At 38.8% G+C, this 21972-nt stretch overlaps 2 protein-coding genes across 12 annotated transcripts in view; one reads left to right on the top strand and one right to left on the bottom strand.

Moving 5' to 3' along the window:
• Positions 1–5906, top strand: part of UBP1 (upstream binding protein 1) — a 52532-nt gene extending 46626 nt beyond the window's left edge. For 5 of the 6 annotated variants that reach the window (XM_032679252.1, XM_032679242.1, XM_032679238.1 and 2 more), the window contains 5 exons: positions 318–408; positions 1044–1153; positions 2518–2660; positions 3239–3290; positions 4029–5906. In XM_032679252.1, coding sequence (XP_032535143.1) covers positions 318–408; positions 1044–1153; positions 2518–2660; positions 3239–3290; positions 4029–4066 — 434 coding nt within the window. In that variant the 3' untranslated portion in view covers positions 4067–5906. The remainder of the gene's footprint in view (positions 1–317; positions 409–1043; positions 1154–2517; positions 2661–3238; positions 3291–4028) is intronic. The other variant, XM_032679244.1, reaches the window with a different exon arrangement.
• A 225-nt stretch (positions 5907–6131) lies between these two features.
• FBXL2 (F-box and leucine rich repeat protein 2) overlaps positions 6132–21972 on the bottom strand; it is a 56393-nt gene continuing 40552 nt past the window's right edge. For 5 of the 6 annotated variants that reach the window (XM_032679276.1, XM_032679294.1, XM_032679290.1 and 2 more), the window contains 8 exons: positions 21828–21954; positions 21558–21632; positions 18130–18260; positions 14011–14071; positions 12518–12562; positions 12174–12230; positions 9059–9271; positions 6132–8067 (listed from right to left, as the gene is read on the bottom strand). In XM_032679276.1, the coding sequence (XP_032535167.1) occupies positions 7960–8067; positions 9059–9271; positions 12174–12230; positions 12518–12562; positions 14011–14071; positions 18130–18260; positions 21558–21632; positions 21828–21954 (817 nt within the window). In that variant the 3' untranslated portion in view covers positions 6132–7959. The remainder of the gene's footprint in view (positions 8068–9058; positions 9272–12173; positions 12231–12517; positions 12563–14010; positions 14072–18129; positions 18261–21557; positions 21633–21827; positions 21955–21972) is intronic. The other variant, XM_032679283.1, reaches the window with a different exon arrangement.

Below are 21972 nucleotides of genomic sequence, written 5' to 3'. Positions count from 1 at the left end.
ACACACTAACCTGGGTGCCAGCAAAAACCATTGTTTGTCTACAGAACAGTCATCTGTCTCTACAGAAATTGTGTGCCTTGCAGACTCGTACTGTTTCAAAGATGTGAACACTATAAAGTGTAACTGTCCACCTCTGGAAAACAGGTTGATGTTATTTAGCACTCACTAGTGCCTATTCTGAATTTTACTTATTCCTGTTTGCTAGATTCCATTTTTATCATGGTGAAGTTTGTTGTTATTGGTTGAAATGAACATAAATTTATTTTAAAAAATGTTTTTATGCTAAATAATCATTAAATCTTCATGTATTTCTCCAGGTGCTGATTTATTAAAGCTGACAAGAGAAGATCTGGTACAAATCTGTGGTCCAGCTGATGGAATTCGGCTGTATAATGCACTGAAATCCAGGTAATAGGCTGATGGTGAGGTTGTTGGGTGGTGTTCTGTCATTTCCTAGAGATGGGGAATTCCAGAATTGGGAGAGTTGGGAAGCTAGTTCAGGATGGACCTTGATGCCTGTGTGAGCTGCCTCAGGAACTGGCAGCAAGACGTTTAAAAATTACCTCCTATGTACACCTCCAGGGCAGAGCCAGGAGAGATGCAGGTGGGCCCTGCCGATTTCCTGATACAGATGGATTTGCTGCCAAGACACAAAACTTGTCGTTCAGGGGAGCTTAGAACAACCTGAGGCTTTTTGAGGTTACAGGCATTGAGTGCTAACACAGACAGCATCCCAGGTGGTGTGTCTGATTCTGTCTGAAATGGGTACTTCTTACTGTTGACCTTTTTAGCAGAATTCTTGTTGTTGCTCAATAGTTGTGTTCCAGAATTACAACAAGCAGCATCCTGATGAACTCTTAATTGATTGAAATGTTGTTTAAATGCGGAAACATCTGAGGGACCACTTATCATTATATTAATTTAATTTTTTGGGGTCAGTGAAAGAAAACATGTCGAGTGTACTGTTAGCATAACAAATCTATCAGTTTCTGTATTTCCAGGGCACGTAGGCTTTTCTCTGACGTGATTTCCTTGAACTGCAGGTCTATTAGGCCCCGTTTAACAATCTACGTGTGTCAGGAGCCATTACGGAGCATACAACTGGAAAGACAAGATACAGGCAATGGTGAGAGCAGCAACGGTGCAATATACGGTACGGTGCACAGCGGTCTCTCTGCACACCATTCCCTGTCTTAAAGGTCTAAAACAAGATAGATGGGAAGGAAAAAAGCAGTGAAGAGGCTGAGTTTCTGTTTCTGGTGTACAGAGAAACCATAGGAAGTTGTATTCACAGCAGTAGTGCTGCTTTAACAGTGCACGGGATGAACAGAACCTAAAACCTCTCAAGGTTAAATGATCGGGGGGTTTTTCAGTCCATTGATAGAACTAACTAGTTACATGGTAATTACTTAAGGAGCTCTCTAGCCGTGCCTGTTGTTACAGACAAGGTATCTACCATATAAATGTAAAAGCTAAGTGCAAATAAAACACTTAAATTCTTTCCCATTTTCTGTTAAGAGTTTACTGTCATTTTCTGTGCAGCTGCAGAAAAACTGTAGAGGCTGGGCAAGGAGAATCAGCCAAGCAGTGTATGGGCTCCTGATTTTAGTATTATTTTTCTGAAACATAGCTGTTGTTTCAACACAGATGGGAACTTATATTATTTGTAAATTCATGTCAATCTTAAAAGAATGGAGCTCTTTGAAATAATTTTCTTGCTCTTGGCTTTGAGAGAAGAGATCTCTCTTCCCCAGCTGAAATCTGTACAGGCTGTTGCTGCAACAGTGCTTGTGTATTTTCCATGCAAGAATTGAGGTGGAGGAGGATCTATAAATAGAATACTGCTGCTGTCAAAAAGGTATTTTCCCCCAGATATCTTCAGTCTTTGGTTTGGGGCAGAAGAATGTGCAAACATGGAGCTGCCCAGGGTTTCAAACACTATTTAATAAAGCTCAGGAACTGTAAATAAAGCACCAGACTGAACAGTTGCTTTGTCTTACTGTTCTGTTTGTTTGCTGTGCTGTATTTTCCCCTTCCACCCTTCAGCTCTGAGGTGATCTGTAGGAAGTTTATTCAGACAGTTGCAAAAGCCTTTCCTTACCAAAACCCAAAAATCTGTATCCCCGTTCAAAGCAACAGCATAGACATGTAAGTCAAATGTATTGTATTGCCCAAAACTACTTCCAAAGCCATCTTTAGGTGACTCTCTAAAAATCCATTTAAGTCTGTTTGACAGGCCTTTTTGTGCAGGATACAGGAAAAAATGCAGAAGTTGCGTTCAGTCTCAGAGCAAACAGAAACCTCTCCCTTGTCAGAGTTGTGCTTATGACTTTTCCTTGAAAGAAAAGTCAGAGCTGTTCATACTTCTTAGTGAGAACAGGAGGAGAGTAAACTACACGGTTTTAGCTTTTAAAACTTTTTAAAGCCTGGTGTGTAAAGAGATTCAGATTTCTTTTCATATAGTTACTCGTTATCCATTAGTACCATGCTTATGTAAATGCTTTTTTTTTCTTGTAGTTTATCATGCAATCTACTTAGAGGAGATGGCAGCCTCAGAAGTCACACGCAAGCTTGCTTTGGCATTTAATATTCCTTTGCATCAGATCAACCAGGTTTACAGACAGGGTCCCACAGGCATCCACATTCTTGTTAGTGATCAGGTAATGGAAATTTTATTTTCTTGGCATTTATTTATGAATTAGAGTGGAGGATTTTCTTATGCTTGCTTATTTATTACTGGGTTTTTTCTGTTTGATAATGCAGCCTAGTATTTTCTGATATTTTAGAATGTATTTTCCTTTGCATTGAAACAAGCAGAAGGATTCTTTCAATGACGCTCTTCGTCTACCTGATTAAATTGAGACTATGATGAGAGAGGCAACTGGTCTGTATAGGTCTGTATAGTTCATCTATATAGATGCTGCAGTAATTACTTAGTATGTATTTATTTTGATCATGCCTAAAGGCAGGGAGCATTTAAATACTGCTGAATTTGGCTTATTCAGGTGTCTGCTACACAGACTTGGAGTTCCAAAACCACAGCCAGCAATAATGGGCTCCCAACTGGTTACATGAGTAACAAGCAGTGGATTTTAATTTGGTATATATATTGTGTCACTTCAAGGAAACAAAAAATATGCAATTGCTTATAAAAGGCTGTGTTTAGTACCTGATTTGGTGTTTTTTTCACCATCGGTCTTATTCGGGAGGGTTTTGAAACTTTTTTTTCTTTTTGCAGATGGTTCAGAACTTTCAAGATGAGAGTTGTTTCTTATTCACCACAATAAAAGGTACGTTGTCTTTTCTGACAGTCTAGAACTTAATTGTTTATTCCACCAAGGAGCCTTCTTTAGAGCAAAAAAATAAAGAAATCTGTACACATAGTGGCAGAAAAATAAAAATCTGTACACATAATGGCAGAAAATAACCGAGTTCTTCCTGTCTTGGTCAGAACTTTCAGCCTCTGTGTAGCACCTCAGTCATTTCTCCAAGGTTTCCAGTTCAGTACCAGTGCAGCATTTGGTAACAAATCTCATACAAAACTCAGTCAACCATCACAGTGCTTGCTGCTGATAATGGTGATGTTTCAAAATAATTTAAAATCCTGGCAGTAGTACCTTTGAAGTTCAGAAACTGAATGTTAACTGAGTCATGAGAGTCAGCAGAACAGAGTACAATGTTCTGTTCTTTCATTACTAGTCAGTAATCATCTTCTGTGGGTTGGTGTGGAATCCCACAGTTCCTTAGGAGTCCAGTTTATTTCTGGTGAAAGGTGCCAGCAAATGGCTGTAATCAGTGGACAAGTTTGACTCTGTGCAGACTTTACCTACAGAAACTGTCCCAACTTTGAAGATCCAATTACAAATCATTAATTATAACATCTTTGTTTAGCACAAGCAGAAAAGCTATGTTTTTGCTGTGGATGAGCTGTACTTTTAAAACCAAGTCCATACTTTGGTGTTTTGGTGCCTTGGCTCATATTTTTATGATTCTGTTTAAGAAAGATTGACACTTTATTCTTTTTTCAGCTGAAAATGGTGAAGGCTTCCACATAATTCTGAAGTGACGTCACACAATTGCTACACTGATACTCCAACGCAGAATGAAGTCCTGCCTAAAGATTATGAAGATCATCCAAAACCTTAGGATCTAACTTCACTGTATAAGATGTTTCATATTGAAAACACAAAATGACCTTTCTAATGAGCTGTTTGATAGGTGAACTTTCTTATCACTGCCATAGCTAAGTGTCCTCATGAGAGGTATAATGCCATGACAGCTTACGTACAGGCATGGAAGACAATGTAAGCAAAGGTGCTTGCCCTTTACTGAAATAAGGCAAATTATGGCCAGTAGATACAGTTCATAGAAGCAGAGCAGTGTTGCTTTTCTATTATCTGTATCCAGTTGGAGATGAATGTAAACTTATTTGGGGGCATTTACCTTTCTGTGCCAGTTTGTCTATTACGTGCTTGTACCTTACGCTGGTTTTATTTTTTGATGTTAGCAGAGCACATGCTAATCTGTGTGGAGATGAGTAGTTAAGGTGATAGTGATCAGGTTGTCAGGTCTTGGAGAGTAAAGCTGTCAAAACAGCTTCCCGTGTAAATTGTGTATAAGAGTGTATGTAAGAAGTGTAAATGCCAGAAAAGGGCTTTTAAGAAGCCCTAGACAGATGCAATATATGCATGCAGCAAACTGCATTATCAATAGTACCTTATTGGAGGGTACCAAGTAATTGTGTTTTGCTTTAATGAATTTAATGGAAAAGAATTGCCTATGCATCCTTTATGTTTAGTTTCGTAGGTTCTCTGCGGAGCACTGCTGCAGTTTAACTCTTTGCTTGTAAAATTGTGAGTTTTAAAAATACAGCAGTGAGAGGTGGGGTTTTCTGACTTAGTGAAATTATGCTGATGAGGGAAGATGACCCACTGGCACCACAGGGCTGTCATAGCTTTCAGCAACATCGAATAAATTGCTTAAGAAACACTAAATACACACCCTGTAAGTCTCCTTCCCAGCAGTGAATGCCCTGCTGGAGTTGCTATTACGGACAAACATCTTCTTACCTGTTCTGTTGACCTTTCTCCGCCCTCCAGTCCATACTGTACACCTGTTACAGTGCCTCTTCCATATGACCAAATACTCACTTTTCTCTGAAACAGGCAATGTGCTTTTTCGGTATTTTGGATATTTCTTGTACAGTCATGGCACAGCATTTCCTAGGGTAACATTAAGTTTCAACTGGTTAGGTACTTAAAGGGGAATATTTCCAAACGTGTTGGGTGACAGTTTCAGAGCTGTCATTTTGTGCCTTTGGAAAGTTCCACCTTGATCTCTGGCTAAAAGCTTGGGAATAGTTTTGCTTTTTATGCTGCAGTGTTCCATGTAAGCAACTACTACAGCATGTAAAAAAGCAACTTTGGATTTTTTTTTTCACTTCCCCTTTCATAACTGGCATAAGTGCTTAGCAGAAAAGCTTCTGAAAGCTGTAGCATTTTGAAAACTTAAATTCATCAAACCTAGAGGGTTTTTTCCTATTTTTGTTTGGTTTTTTTTTTTTTTTCTGCACTGAAAGTAAAATTTTATGTACTTACTTAAACATTTCTGACTATGAGTTGTTCATCTTTGGGTATTGTTTGGTCCTAGTATTTTCTTGAACTGACACTTGTGTCTTTTTAGTTCACACCACATTCAAATCCAAATGTTTTATAAAAGTGGAAATATCCTTGATTGGAAAGTATCCAAATATCTAATTTTAAAAAATCTTGAAAGTTGTACAGTAGTTTGTCCAGCTCACTTGAAATTGGAATTAAATTATGGCACCAGCAAATTGCTTTTGTTTTTTAATAAGATGTACACATTTCAATTTAAGTATAATAAATGTTTTTCAATAATTTTGTAAATGTGCTTTTCTTTTTACTTGTTTTCCCCCTCACCCGCGTTACAGACATGTCCACTGTTAAGACTCAGATTAATTGCACGATCTGCTCTGGCACTAACGGTATGTAAAGGCAAGGAAGGGAAGTAAACAAGCTCTGCAGTGTGTCCTGCACCCAGCACAGTCACCCAGATCTTCTGCTTCCAGTAGCAATCTTGGGTAGATTTGAAATAATTGCAACAAATTCAAGTTTGACATCAGCTGATTGTTTATTTAAGTGTCCTATATCTGAGTAGGTTCCATTTGTTTTTGTACATCTTTAATGCAATGGACTTTTACAAGGTTCATTATGTTCTTAGAAAAAAATGAGCCAACAAAAGGCAACACATCTTGACATATTGGTACCATTGACTTTCCTGGTACAGTTGAAAATAAAATCTGCTTAAAACTCTCTTATGACAATAGCAGTGTCTTCATGGAACTCTAGGTGTACGATTGTAACAGCACTCCACTACTGTGCAAAAGAAGCCCAGATTGGCTTACTTTGGAGTAGTAAAGAAATCCATGTACTGTACTCTAAGCTATAATTTAACCCCGAAGTTGAGGTCTTAATTTACTGTCCCCATCCTCTGTGAATCATGAATGCAACCCGGCTGTTGCTATCCATAGAAGTCTCATGTTCACACTCCTTTTTAGAAGTAGCTTAAAATTTGGCGGGGGGAGGGGGGGGAAGTTGCATTACTATCCAGTAGTAGCTTTTCCAACTGCTTTTTAATTTTCAGTAAACACAGGCCCTGAACTCTTAAAACATACACACACACAATCAGACTTACACAAAAAAAGCTTTCTGAACTGTCGAGTAGTTTCTCTCAGATAATTAAGTTGCTTAATATAAAAAAGTTTATCTAATCCTCTAGCACTGAAAAACTAAGGATGAAAGCATGGCCTTAAGAGTTAATACATAGATTTCATCATTATCATTATCATTCAGAAGTTGACAGCTTCTTACCCCAAACATGAAGAGTTGGGCTTTTACATTTGAAAACCACAGGTTTGGTTTGGTTCAACTCCTGCCTACAGAGTTTGTCCTATGCTTGTCCCTAAAATGGATGGGACAAACAGCTTGAATTCCTTGCTCCGTTGTTATTTCCTGTAGCTGAACCTGGTTTCCATTCTTCATCTGTAGAACAGCACGTATAATACATCCCTCTTCCTAGAACTGCTGCATCCTTTCCTTACAAACCACAGAGGTAACTGAGGACACACAGGAATGGCGTTACAGTCAGCACCATGTATGGTTGTGGCAGCCAGTTACAGTAGAGTGCACAAGCTCTACCACAGTGGATTTCTTACCCCTGTTAAAGGCCGATGGCTTTGGGCATAAACGTGCGTTTGGTGACGGGCAAGCTTTGTACGAGCATAGTTCAACTGAACCAAGTCCAAAAACTTGGGAAGTATTTCTATTTATATAGTTATCTTGAGGTACTATCTTACCTTTTGACATTACCTATTATGTCCTGTTATGTAATTAAATATGAAGCTGAATCATGAAAAAGAATAAGCTGCTGTTTCACTGTAAGAGCTTACGATTACTTTGCATTTTTTTGGTCAACATCTGCTAAAGCTGATTTGTCCTTACACCTGATATTTAATCTGTCGTGTATGTTACAGAACAGCAGGTTCAGTTCCTTGGTGTGACGGACTCGAGCCTCATGTCAAGTTAGAACTTCACACGGAGTAGCGCTTACAAATGCAAATTAACTCCCAAGTTGAGTGACCTTTCACCAAGTGGCTGCTATGCTGCAATGCCCACACGTTTTACACGGTACTGCAGTTCTCATGCCAACAGAAGGAAGGAGTTACTAATACAAACCAAAGCATCACCAACTTAATCCACAGCTGCACATTACATTAAGATTTTTACCTGGAAAAAAAAAAAAAAAACCAAACGCTTTTCTTGTCACAAAACTGGATGACCAAACACCATCATTAGGACTGTCAGGAAACTGCCTCCTTCCGCTGACTTGCAGTCCCTTTCTTCACCAACGACAGAATTTTCTGTGTGGTTGCACTTACTGTCAAAGAATAATACAGCATCTGCAGAGGCGCTGTCCACTCCCTCCGACCGAGGGAGGGGGAGTTACTGGAGCAAAGTAAGCATGAACTTTCACGTGAGGTAGATGAGCCTGTGGGTGAAAAGTCTGCATTATAATGGCAGAGAAAGAAACATAACTAAAAAGAGAAAAGTGAAGAGAAGCAGTATACCTCAACTGCTGCCAACAAGTACTCTCTCATGAAGGTGGGTTAGCTAAGAAAGCATCTATACGCTGGATGGTAGCCAAGCAGTCTCCTCCTGACATGGAATTCCTCATGTCCCATCCAGCTAAGGCACACTCATGTCTGGGCATTCAACTTCCACAGGGCTCCCACTGGTTACCCAACAAAGCACTAATCAGCCCAGACAGCTCTCCATCAGGAGAGGCATGTGTTTTCCCACAGGGGAGAGAGGGTTCATCCCTGGCTACTTAAGGAGGACTTGTCTGTACCTTGTTTCCCATAGCTCTCCTGCTGTTCTCATCCTGGAAGATGGCGTGAAATAGAATTGGGCATCTGCACTCAATTTGAGTCACTATTGGGAATGAGTTTTCCAATTCCAAAAGTGTTTGGACACAAATTTGGGATATGAAGCTGCAGACAAGTTTAACAGCAAGGTTAAAACGCTGCCCCTGCAAGGTAGGCAGTCCCTGACCGAATGGGCAAGGTACACAGAGAAAAGGTTTGGGGCTGGATTCCAGGGCCTAAGGGCCCCACAACCCATCAGACGAAATATCCATGCAGATGTTTTAACTATTGGCTCTGTGTCTTAATGTATATTTTAGAATAGGTAAAGAATACCACTACACCATCCTAAAAACTGAGAGGCCTGTATTTGAAAAAATATGGAAAGCAGAAGGTAACCTGCATTCCAACAGCAAAAGTGTCATGAGTCAGAAACTGACAATTATTGCTGCTCATACAGAAAAGTTACCTACAGTCTCTAGAGGTGGGAAGACCTAACAGATTGATAGTCAGACTGTTTCCAGCCTTCCTGGCTTGGGATGCCTGTAGAACTCGTACAATCTCAAGCAGTATCAACAGCTCTGGTGTTCCCATGGGAACAAGTCAGTAAACACATACTCTGATTCGTTTGATTCCAGCTCGCGTGACTTGCTGACAGTCGTACAGCTCAATTCTCTCCAAGTTGTGGCAGTTCTCCAGGTGTTCCAGAGTCACATCAGTGATGAGAAGACAGTTGTCAAGCTCCAGTACCTGTAGCCTCTCGTGACCACACGTACTGTTGCTCAGGTGAAGGATCCCATCATCAGTGATCAGTTCACAGTGAGATAAGCTCTGAAACAGAGAGGCAAACAATTAACATCACTGGGTCCTAAATTAATCTAGCCTCTGGACATCAGAAGTCCTATTGAATCTCCTTTGTTCCAGTGGTTAAACAGTTACAAATAGTACACAGCTGAAATCCGGAAGAGTAAAAACAAGGAACTGCTTTACTTAACAAAATAGCTGTACTTGATTTTTACTTTGTTTCGCAAGTTGAGTCCCAAAACATGTCACTGGCACAATTCCTCAGGCCCCCTTACTCTCTGTGAATGTGGGAATTCTGTTCCAATTGTCCCACACTAGTGCAAACAGTACTGTGCCAGAAACCAGAAACAACTCTAAAGGATGATCAAGAACACACAGGAATAGGTGAGCATCTACTCAGGAGTTACTATTTCATAGCTACCATGAGGACCAAGCCTGTGCAAGTCCACATAGATAAAGAACAATCAGACTGGACTGATTTGCCAAATAATGATTAAAAAAAACCCCAAGCTGTGAGCACTTAGCACCTCAGGCTGTACGTACAAGGAGCAATAAACATCTCGTAGTGCTACAGGACCGGTCTTTTCTGCAACAGTCAGCATAATAAACAAAAAAATCTGCTCCTCTTCAGAGTGTTTTTTTAATCCTTTGAATTTCAAGAACATGGAAAACATTGCTGCATCTCAGGCACCACACAAAGCACTTTCCTTGTTCCTTGAGGGAATTCATGACTTTTGGAGAAGCACGGATGATGACAACAACGGGAAACAGACATTTCTCGGAGGAGGCTTAAAAACCACTCTTTTGTCAGCAGTGAAATGAATGCTCTCAAATCTTTCCCAGTAGAAACATGAAGGATCTGTGAACTCTCCTCTTGCCCTGGGCTCTGAGCTAATGCCTTTCTTTATGCTCAGCCCTGTGTTCTGCCCGTACTTGTATCTAAGTCTAATGGTGTCTGGTTCTGAAGAAGCGTTTCCCTGCCCCAAGTTGTTTTTTTCAGACAGCAACTGATGAAGAAACACTTGCAGCAATCCAAAAGCACTTTTTAACTCAGAGCTGCTCAAAAGTACCTCCTGCCAATCATCTGACTGACATGAAAGCTTTCCTGACCCTCGTTACAACACATCTATCCTCTATTTCAGCCGGACAAGGAAGCCTGAGCACTACCAACCACTCTCTCTCCTGTACCTACTTTCTCTATATACATGCTCTGAGCATTTGGTTTGGCTCACAGCCTGGGACCAATCAGCAGCTGCAGGGTTAACCAACGTTTCTAACAGATCTGCTGTTTCAAGGAGGGACAGGAGGTTCTGTGGAGCTGTTGGCTATGGCAGCAGTCGCTGGCTAATTAAGAGTATTCCATCCCAGGAAGTAAGCAGCTTATAAAAATCAGCTTTCCTGAGACACAGTATTTGGTACTGAAAGGACAATACAGGATGTACGGCCGAGTTCGTAGAACTTTGTGAAACAAATATGCCAAATGACACAAACTTCATATTAAACCACATGATTTTTCTGACTTCATAAGCCTGCTAGGAAATGTTAATGATGTGGAATTTTACAAAAACAGTTGCTTGAAATCTTAAGAACAAAAATATATGGTGAAATTCTTTTCTTTTTTTTTTGTTGTTAATACCTACCGAATGCTGTGTATAAATCAAATACGGTCTGACATACTGTGAGAGTAAGAAACAGTGTGATCAACTTAAATGAAGAATTCAACTGTCTTCTCATGTCCAGGTATATCACAAGTATTTCAAAGATTCTCTAATAATTTCAATGTACAATCATTTAACACTTTTGTTGGCAGAACTGATATCAAAGATTTCTTGCAAAAACTGGTCACAACTAGGATTACAACACAAAACCATGTCCCTTACAGAAGAACAGAACATGTCCCATACAAATGGGTCCACATCTTCTGACAACTCACTTGGTTTAACATCAAGAATTATGGTTCAGAAAAGAGGCCGGATGATTAATAAGCAAAAATAAAGAACAACAACAATAATAAAAAATAAAGAACAAGTTCCTTTTTAAAAGACAGTTTTCCTCATGTTGCTGCCTTAGTAACCCTGAGTGAGTAACACTAATCATAACACAATTTAATTAAGAAAGCAGCAAACCTTCCTTTAATCCCATCTAAGAACAGATTATACAGATACCTGTTCTCTCACATAGATCTAAGTAATACATAACAAATCTACACTTATGGGACAACTGGCCCTAAATACAGGAGCTCCTACTTGTAAGGACAATCTAGTGACTTTGGAGTACCTTGACTAAAGAACAGAAATTTATGTCACCTCAAATTGGCTTTGATGATCTGAAAGGTCTAAGCCACCACTCCCTAGAAAACAGTTCTTTGAAATATAGTAAGCAGAGAACCCCACTGAAGGCATCTCAATCCTCCCCAATTATGTTCAAAAGTCGAGTTCAAAAAAACCTTCCATAATTTATTATGTAAATGGAGTCCTTGGGAAAAAAATGCTTGCATGCAAAACTGATTACAGAATGATTACATTATCTTCTCTGGGTGGTTTTGTTTATTCAATATTTGATGTGAAGTGTCATACTCCCTAAGAAAATCATTACTGAACACTTGAAAGAATCTATAAAGGATCTAAGTACTTTAAGTTGAATCAAGTATGTAAGTAGTCAATATGAAGGATGTTAACCATAAAACATAAGCTTTCTGGTTATCACTCACTTGGTAACATTTTTTAAATCACACAATGCATGTAAATATTTTAGGAGTAATGTGCTGCTTTTAGAATACTTATGAAACTTGCATATATTTGGCACAGTATCACTGTGCATCAGGAATGTTTTCTAGATACAGAGTGGACAGCCCGGGACTGCAGGAGCTGCCTGTGTGTGCGGTTTGGGGGGGATGTATCAAAGGTCACAGACAAAGAGTTACACTTACCAAGGCTTGCAGTTTAGGGCAGTGTATGGAAAGTTGTATCAATGTGCTGTCAGTTATCTAGACATAAAAGAAATCAAACAGCCATAAGCAACAGACAGCAGGAGAGTCAACCCTCAAAAAAGATATGTCTGTCTACCAGATGAAAGTTCTGTTGTTTCTGGAAAACACCCCATCACCTTTTACTCTCCAAGTATTTCCCTCTATAGAATCTCCCAATAACTATTTTTATTTCCTGCCATAAACACAGCACTATTAATAAAAATCAAAGCACATCTAACTAAAAGTGCTATTGTACTGCATCCTTACACTGGATGTTCAATATTCCTTCTCATATTAAATCTCACCAAAACACACTCTTCCAAGTCCATCTTCTCCAGCTCATGGCAATTCTACAATAAACAAAACAGAAACAGAAAAACAAAAGATGAAATAAAACATAGACATAAAATCATGCACAGAGATAGTAATATGGGATAGCACAGCTTTCAAGAGGAAATTGTGAGCTAAATCCCTTCAAGTATTTGATCACCACCAAAGGAAAAAAAATTGTTTAAATAAATAAATAAATAGATTAGCAAGCAATACACCACCTCTCTCTCAAACATCAACATTTCAGCCTTCCTCTTACTTAGTGAAGTGTCTTCTTCTTACCCTGTAATGTTTGACCAGTACACATCAGTACTTACCCACCCCTGCTTCCCCTCCCCCTTCACTCCAAACCCAGGGAATTTGTAGACTGTGCACTAAAGCAAACTTATCTGCATACAGATTAATCCAACTTCTGTGTATATCAGCCTGCATCAAACTCATCTGAAACACACTTAAGCCCAGGGAACATCTCTCTTCATCATTATACATTTAGAAGGAAGCCTTAAAACCAATTTGTTTTGCCAGTGAATGCTGAAAATATTAAAATAGGCTCTACTTTAAGGCTGGGAGAAAGCTGCACATCACATCTACACAAGCAATTTTCCCAGCAGTATGAGAGATCCCCAGCAAGCTTTCAGAAGTGCTTTCAACCTCTGATCATGACTAATTTCAAGAAAATGATGCAGCCTCGTGACTTTGCAGCAGACCACATAGCGCAACAGCTCAATTCCCATTTTTTCCAATTTTTTCAGGAATAGGAAAAAATGGTTTAACTTGCAGCCCCAAGAGCAGGTTTGAGGTGACTCCTAAAAGCCTGAGACTGTAGTGCTGAATGATTAGAAAACCACTCTCTTTAAGCACTGAGGCTAAAACCCCCCCTTCCATTCACACTAAATATCATCAGCATAAACGAATCCCACTTACAGAGCATCACTTTTATGTTCAGATTTCCTAAACCAGCAAGCAAGTAAGTCTAACTTGAAGCATTTTATAAAACCAATATGCTTACTTTACATATTTCCAGCATGAATCAGGGCAAAACTGCTTGTAGTTTATAATGTATAATGTAAACATTCTGTAACTCAAGGGTATGCTCAGAATAATCTATTATATGATGATTTTTTTGATGTAAATATCACAGGGGTGTGTGACATCTTTATAGGGGAAATTTGGCGAGAATATGTAACATAAGTTTAGAATTACAATAAGGATAATAAATTCAATTGAAACAAACTAAAAAAAACAGAGGAAAAAAGTGAAAAATGCAATGATAGATGGCAAATTAGATCAAGTTGCAGATCTAAGTATAATCCAGAAATAAAATAACTTTTCAGTCCCCTCTTCTACTGGGTTCTTTCTACTATAGTTTTCCTCTTCTCCTATTCCTTCCCAGCAGGAGTACATCAATTCACAGCTGCTCAGCAGCAATGAAAACAAGGCAAGCTCTAACCTTCTGAAATGACCTTACCCGTGCTAGAAGGGTAAACCCAGCATCTGTAAGATGTGAACATCTTGCAGCTTCCAAAATCCTGGAAAAGTTTTAAATGTTAAAAAAACACATTAACACAGAGAAAAGCAAATGCATTTGAGATACAAATCTGTCTTCTGCAACTTAAAGGTCTCAACAGCAAATGTAAATATGTATATGCCTATTTTTCACAGCAATTAGCAACTATACAGCAGACTTTTGATCCAGCTTATCAGAAGATTCTAGTAGTCACAGAACAGATTAAATTCAATCCTCAAATCTCAACATTTAGTGGAAAAAAATTATACACAATCATTTCAACCTCTTGTTTCATTCAGTAAGAGCATAACGCCCAAGTTTTCTCATGTGTTATCTGAGGAAAGATATATTTATAGGAATAAATCCTGAGATAAGGAAAATGCAGATGAAGCCTGCATCTAAAACCTGTTATCTAAACACAGGCTGCTGGGAAGCCCCAAAATTGAAAAACTGCTTACTAGAAATTCCCTCAGAGCCTCAGCATGAAGCACAGTGAAGCAAGTTACCAGAAAGCAAGGAGCTTAAAATCTCCAAGCCCACAGTAAAAACAACAAACTGTGCCAACACAACCTTAAAGAAAACAGCATATTGTTTTGGAAAGATAATCCTAACACTCTTCCGAGAGGCACTGGTGAGCAGTACTGACCAAGAAAAATAAGTCAACTGCCCCAAACAGCATCACTAGCATGCACAACAGGCTCTATCACATTAATGTTTTGTTGTCTTTATTTAATTTTTCCTTTTTTTTTAATGAAAACTTTACTTTGCAGGTGGAGTAAGTATCAAGGTGAATAAGGGGAAACCACAGGGCTGTGTAATGAGCAGCACAAACTAAGTGCAACTTACTCACCACAGCAAACACTACTGCTATACTGGGGCTGGTGGGGAGGAGGCAGGGAAAGATGGATAAAAGAACTTCTTGCTGTGGCAACACTTAGAGGCTTCCAGATCCTTCCACTGGCTTAGGAGGTCATTAGAATGCTCCCTAGAGACAAAGTGCAAAGGGAAAAGCCATGCTGTGTGCATGAACTAAATACAACCCCACCAAAGTACAGGATATGGGGCTCTGACTATGACTGTGCTGGATCAGCCTCCTCCAAGCCAAAACCAAGAGAGCAGCCAAGTCGAGAGTTGAGCAGCCCCATGGGATATGTTCTCAAAAACCCTCTTCCAGAGTTCTAATCTTCAACAAGGAAGTATGACAGAAACTCAAAAACAGCCAGCAGAGAGGTACAAGATAGATACCTGTTCCCAAATGGATGGTTCTAACACCTCTGAACTTTCTTTCCAGACTCACATTTGGGAATTCTGTGCCCTTCCACCAACGGTAGCTAGCAGCCTATCATAAAATACTCTCAGCTACTCTGAAAATTACCTAGGATACCAAACAGGAAGGAAAAAAACTCACCACCACACAACCCCCCCACGATTTAGGTCACATTTGTTATCCTTCTAACTCCTTCACTTGCTATGAGCCCCACCTTATTACACATTTGACTTTGAAGGGAGGTGGGGGAGAATGATGACTGCAACGTGTAAAATAGCAAGGATGCTACTTACTGTCCATCCAGTTGAAAATACAGAAACAGAGGAATAAGAAAGCAGAGGACAATTCTAGCTTTCCTGAAATTGGGTATGCAGCTAGTCTGGGGAGCAGAATGGGGAGTGAGCTGTATATACACACGCTGCATCAATAAGCCCCCAGCATGAAGAAACAGGTGGGAAGGCACTGGGCAGCATGAAAATTAGCAAAATTCTAATTTTTGCTTTTGTTTTACTGATTGTACTTAAAAACACAGAGGTCTTCTTTTTTCCTGATACAGCTGACATGTGTTTCCCATCTAGTGATTTGTGACAACATTCCTATCATAGGAGCTGATGAGACAAAAGGATATTCAAGAGCAGACTTCCCACCCCTACAAAGTAACGTTCAGACAGACCTCACAGTTAAATTTATGGTCTACAGACTTCCCACCCCTACAAAGCAACGTTCAGACAGACCTCACAGTTAAATTTATGGTCTACAGATGTCTTTTGGGCACACCTGGAGTGTCTCCGAACACAGCACCTCCCTATTCCTGTTGAATTAGCAGCAGGTGGGGTTAAAAGGAATATGATCCTAATTTTCACAGGCCCACCCAAAGATATGCATGGTTCACCAGTGCTTTTCTTGATAAGCCTCACCAAAACATCTCCCAGTATTTTAACACTAAAAAGTGTTAATGAAGAAAAAAGAAGAGAAGGTATCAAGCATGTAAAAGAGCAGATATAGAGAGGGATGAGAAGACACCTATATCTTGATGTGAAGTAAGAAATACAGCTGAAGGGTCAGCTAAAAGATCAAGCTTAGGGTTTTTTCCAGTGAAACATCATTTGTGAGTGCTAACAGCTGCAGAACACAGTATCATGGAAAGCAGCCATAATAGGACGTTCAAGACCCTGAAATGAAGTGAGAATAGCACAGCACAGAAAATACTGAAAGGTTTCTAACAGGGCCAGCATGTTCAGCAGAGGCAGCAGAGTTTTCTTTCATACTCAACCACAAAATATTCAGAAGATAGGAGCAAGTGTGGCAATTACATTTCCCTTTGATTTCCAACATAATTTTTATCAAGTACTTTGCATACACAATCCCAAAACTCTACATCTACAGCTATATCATCTGTCCTTCCAATATGCACTAATCCTCGGCAGTAATCACTGCAAAAGGTCATTCTGTTTCCTTATACTGTTCCTCATTACAGGAGAAGAGCGGCAGACGCCTTCCCCCTTGTGGCACAGACAGGGGCTAACAGGTAACCTACTAAAGTCAAAACAATTCCTGCTGCAGTTGTATTGCCCTTGGAAAGAATTGCAGAGCTAATACCACTTCAGAGCTCCTTTTATTTCCAATAGGAGCCATGAATTGAGAGAACAGGAGAAACAGTGGGAAAAGACCAGTAATAACAGCACAGCTTTCCAAGGAACACAATTTAGTGTGTCAGAAGACTCCTAAGCCCCTACCATTGGCACACAAAAGCTTTTTAAGTAAGTTACATGAAGGGGACTGTCACTCAGGAATTGTTCTAAGGACAGGTTTTCTACAGTAACAAAAGCTGTTTTTCACTCTATCAGCTAAAGGAACACAGTGTGTCAGCATACTGCACACTGGCATTTGAATGCAGCTTCCCCTAATTTCAACAGTCTACACTTTTCCTCTGCCTGTGATTGAAGTATAACAAGTTGCCACTCCTGCATGTTCCTGTCATAAATGACAATTTAGTGTGATCCAAAAATCTTACCCTTTGATTTAATTCACACTAAAATGAGACCTTCTAAGAAGTATTAAATGTCTCTGCACACAGAGCTGTTGCAATGATGGCCTCGTTATAAAAGTCAAAGCTGTCTGCACTTCTGAGAACTCCACCATAACAAATATGTTAGCACAAATTACACCAAAGTAAAAGTTTATATTATTTTTAACTGATAAGTCCCTGCTGCTCAAAATATATCTCATAAATATCAGTCCTCAGCGTTTGCAAAGACATTAGCACACTCCATATCAGAGTTTAAGAACACCCAGGATGTATTACAGAGCATATTAGAATACATTTGTATAAAATCTGTAAATAAAATGCTCAGATATGATTAAGCTTTTTTTTGCAAGACAAACGACTGCATAAAGCCACATCAGAGTACAAACATCACAAGACATAACACATCTACAGATATTTTTACCTTTTAAAAAAATAATGGGCTTTATATCTTCTTTTCTTCTGGCTTGTAATTAGTACCTAAAATATTTAGCTAGAAGCACAGAATTGAACTGCTAGGTTCAACACCTTTCATTTGTCATATATTAACTCTTGTTTTTTCCAGTACACAGTGAACTACATTACTACGATATCTACAGAGGACCAGCCCTTGAGCTTATATTCTAAGCTGGTACTTCTAACTTAATTTTTTGCCTGCAAAGGTAATGCAAATAATACAGAGCTAACTCAAGTCTGTGGACATCAGCTCATTATCTTCAGAAGTGAATTTCTTAGCCGAGGCCAGTAACAACATGACATACTTACAACAAGCTAAGGACATACTCACTTCAGCCTTGGACAGTTTAGACCAAGTGCTGTGAGAGAAGCATCTGTGAGGTTGCTACAGCCTGAAACACAGAGTGATTGGAGTCTATGGCATCCTCTACAGATTTTTACAATGCCTTCATCTGAAATTTGCTGCAACACAGAAGAAGGTTGAAGTTACTCCCTTATCAAGTAATCAGCTAAGATTACACAGCAATAACAGCACAGCTTTTACTGGTAATCAACACACATTACTGAACTGCTGTTGTCATGCTGTATGTAAACCAAGGCAACCCAGACATTCAACCAAAAAGTACCGTCGTGAAACCATGTACAATAATAGTGGAGATAATCAACACACACAATTCCTACCTATCTACATATTTTTCCAGGACCTCAAGTCCTACTCAAAGGCAGTCTGAAGCATAGAGCGAGAGTTGTTTGTTGCTGTCTTCCTTTTTCACTTTGCTTTTGTTTTATAATTTTTCACATCTCTTTCTTTTAATTGTGTTTGCTTCTTATTTGTTTATGGAGTCCAGATCTTCCATTCCAGTGACTGTGTAAGTTCAGGAACAGTGCAAAAGAGAGCTTAAAGCCTGACAGCAGGAGAGGTAACCACCTATTTTGCACTGGTGCAGTAGGATCCAAGGGCAAAAATCCTTCACCTTCAGATAATTTTTGAAGCAAGAGTTACAGGTAAACAGTCAAACCTGCATTCTTCACAGGTTTGCCCTACCCTATGCAGGTGCCTTTAGATGAAAGATTTAACTCAAACAAGGTTTTTCATTTCTCAAAATTGTTTTGTACTAGATATTCTGAAAAGAGTAACTCTAAATTTTTAATACGAACAAAAAAGTTCTCTCTCTGAAACAGGGACTACAAGAAACAGCCCCATTGCAGGTGCACACAAAACAGCAACAGGAACCAGATTATTGGGAGGTGTTCAAATATTATTTTGTTTACAAATCATCTATTCTGGAAGAAGTTTTCTCTCCTCCTCCCACTCCTAATGCCATGAATTTAATTTCTCTTCTGTATGACTAATCCTTCATGGTGAAACAGGTTGTCTTATTCCCTGGCTTAATATTACTCTTACAATAGTAACAAACACATCTACTGTATTTTTAATGGAAAATACACATTCCTTTTATAAGCCCCTCATATAAGTATGTTAATACAACTTTGGCATATTTCTGAGGCTATTACCATAAACATTACCCTTCACAGATGAAAACAGGATGAGAAATAGCAGTAGCTCAGCACAAAGAGAGATCACCTTATGCTCCCTCCCCCAACCCAGTACTTTTTAATTTCAGAAGTTTAGATTTGAAACTTGTTCTGTCAAATTAAATTTTTATAGACAGAAAATTAGAAGTCTCGTATTCCTTTTGTAGATCCGGAAGGATTTGCATCATCTACCATTAAGAGGGTAAGTTTTCTGTTTGTTTGTTTGTTTTTTTTTTTTAAATTTCAACATCAATCAGGTATTTCTGATTTTGCCTCTCCAAAAACATGTTATTTTCTGGAACTGTTTCATTTCCTTTGAGAGATAGTCATGACACTATTACTGGGAAACAGAACTATTCTGGAGGTAAGGACTATGTAAATTTTATGCTGCTGTTGGAGATGTACAAGGCCTTTAAGTTATATATGAAAACTTTCCATTCTCAAATTGCTTGCAATTTCAATGCCTACAATCATTCTCAGGAAAGTGCTCAAAAAATGCCTGCAAGTCCCCAGTTTCTAAAATCTTTCTCCAAAGACGGTACCTTTTAAAAGTGCAGTTTCCAGAGATAATATCAGTACATTCCACAGCTGCTGGTGCTGGCCTGGCATTTTACAAGGTTCATAAAACACAGCCACTAGAATTACAGTGTGGACCACATAAAGCACAAGGAGACCTGCTGTGTAAAAATCCGTGCTAACCTTTGATCATAAGGAGTCTGGCTGCTTGTGGAAAAGTGCTTCAAAGCCATAGCAAACAGGACACATCTCCAGTGAAATAAAGCTTTAAAGCACATGTAGGACTACTACTGATGTAGGTAGGACTATCAACTCAAAAAATTCAAAGAGAAAAATACTTTCACTCAAGAGGCTTTTTTGTTTGTGCTACATGACAATAGACACCCTGGCCAAGGGAAAATTCTGGTACACTTCTATGCCAATGCCCCTTTTAAGCAGGAGAGATAGCTTTGAGATAAGATCTGATTATCATCAGATAATCAGATCTGATTATCATCAGATCTCTTGAGAGCCTTCCAGAAAAATAATCAGAAAAGGCTGGCCTTTTCATTCTTCTTTAGTCTCAGGTAAAACACAACAGAAAAAGAACTCTGGAGAAGGAGGACAGCAGAAGGAAGAGTGAAAGGGGAGGAAATTACATACTGACTTTATTTAAGTGTGGTTCTGACCAAAAGAAGGAACTTCCTTTCATTCCCGTTATCTTTAGGTACCCAACTTCAGTGGGCATCTAAATTCAGACCGAAAAAATCTGAAAAATTCCCTTTTGCTAAACATCCGGTCGGTGCACGGAAGCTCAAGCTTTGTATTCATATTGTTCTTGATTTCTGCAATTTTAATGTAATTTTTAATAATCCCCAACACTCAACAATGACCAACACTTCAAAGAAATCTCTTAAGTCAAAAAATTTTCGTCCAATCTTAACAAAACATGTTCCCATGCCACATTCATTTGGGAACAATCCATAACACAGATTTGAAAGTTTTACCAGATTTTTATGATACCTTCTAGCAATAAAGCTAGAAAATTTTCCAAAAACAAACGAACAAAAATCTAAATTCATTATTCAAATTTGCATGACTGAAACATTGAAATTCTAATTTATTTCAGTATTTTCTAAGGCTTATTTGCAGGCAAAGAATGACTTAAATATATTTAAAATCTAAAAAAAAGTCTTTCCCATTCCTTAGAAGTCACATCAGAAACAACAAAAAAGCAAAAATAAACCAGAGCAAATCTCATTTGTGTTCTTTAAGTAGAATTAAAAGTACATGAATGATTCCCAGTCATTTCATTACAAATGAATGTGTTCTTCCATTAATATTGAAAAAGCATGCCCTTCTGCTACTCTGAGGGTTCTGAATCATCTTCAGTTATGATGCCATTACATTTTACCCTCAATTATGCAGCCTGGAACATGACTTCTGCTCAATTAGAAGCCCTTGAATTATGAACAGACTAAGATGTTACACAGTTCATGATAACTGAATGAATGCAGTTAATTCTTACTCTAGAGCTTGCCACAGTTACAGATGTAATGAGGGGGAAAAAAACAACACTCCAAGTCCACACTCAGCTTAGAAGCACTCAGCTCATTTAAGACCTCTATTCCACACAAAATTCTATAAACTGCAGAAATGTACTATTTGACTGATTTAACTGGTTTCTGATTCTTAGAGAATGTATCTTTCAAAGTTTCAAATACTTACTGTACAGGATTGCAAATTCAGGATTACAAGTTCATGACAGTGATTTTGAATGTGTTTCAGTGCTTCATCTTCTAACTGTATTTAGTAATTAAATCAGACATAGGAAAAGAAACAAGAAATTAAAAGCACAGCAAAGCAGCCCAAAGAATGTACACATCTTGCAACATTGAACAAAATCATATAACAAAACCAGTATTTTTTAATTCACAGAGATTTCAAAAACCCAAAATAAAATTTTATTCCTAAAGGATCACCCAAGCAATTATGTACCTGTGTGCAACCTCTAAGAAATAGAGCTTTTAGTCCACTACACCCTTTCACCAGTGCTTCAATACCATCCTTCGTAATCTGATCACACCAGGAAAGATTCAAATGTTCCAGATTTCTGCAACCCTCACTGGGAGAATTAAAAAAA

The sequence above is a fragment of the Chiroxiphia lanceolata genome, chromosome 1, assembly GCF_009829145.1.
Source record: "Chiroxiphia lanceolata isolate bChiLan1 chromosome 1, bChiLan1.pri, whole genome shotgun sequence".
NCBI classification, from domain to species: domain Eukaryota; kingdom Metazoa; phylum Chordata; class Aves; order Passeriformes; family Pipridae; genus Chiroxiphia; species Chiroxiphia lanceolata.
This window is presented reverse-complemented; position numbering and strand designations above follow the sequence as displayed.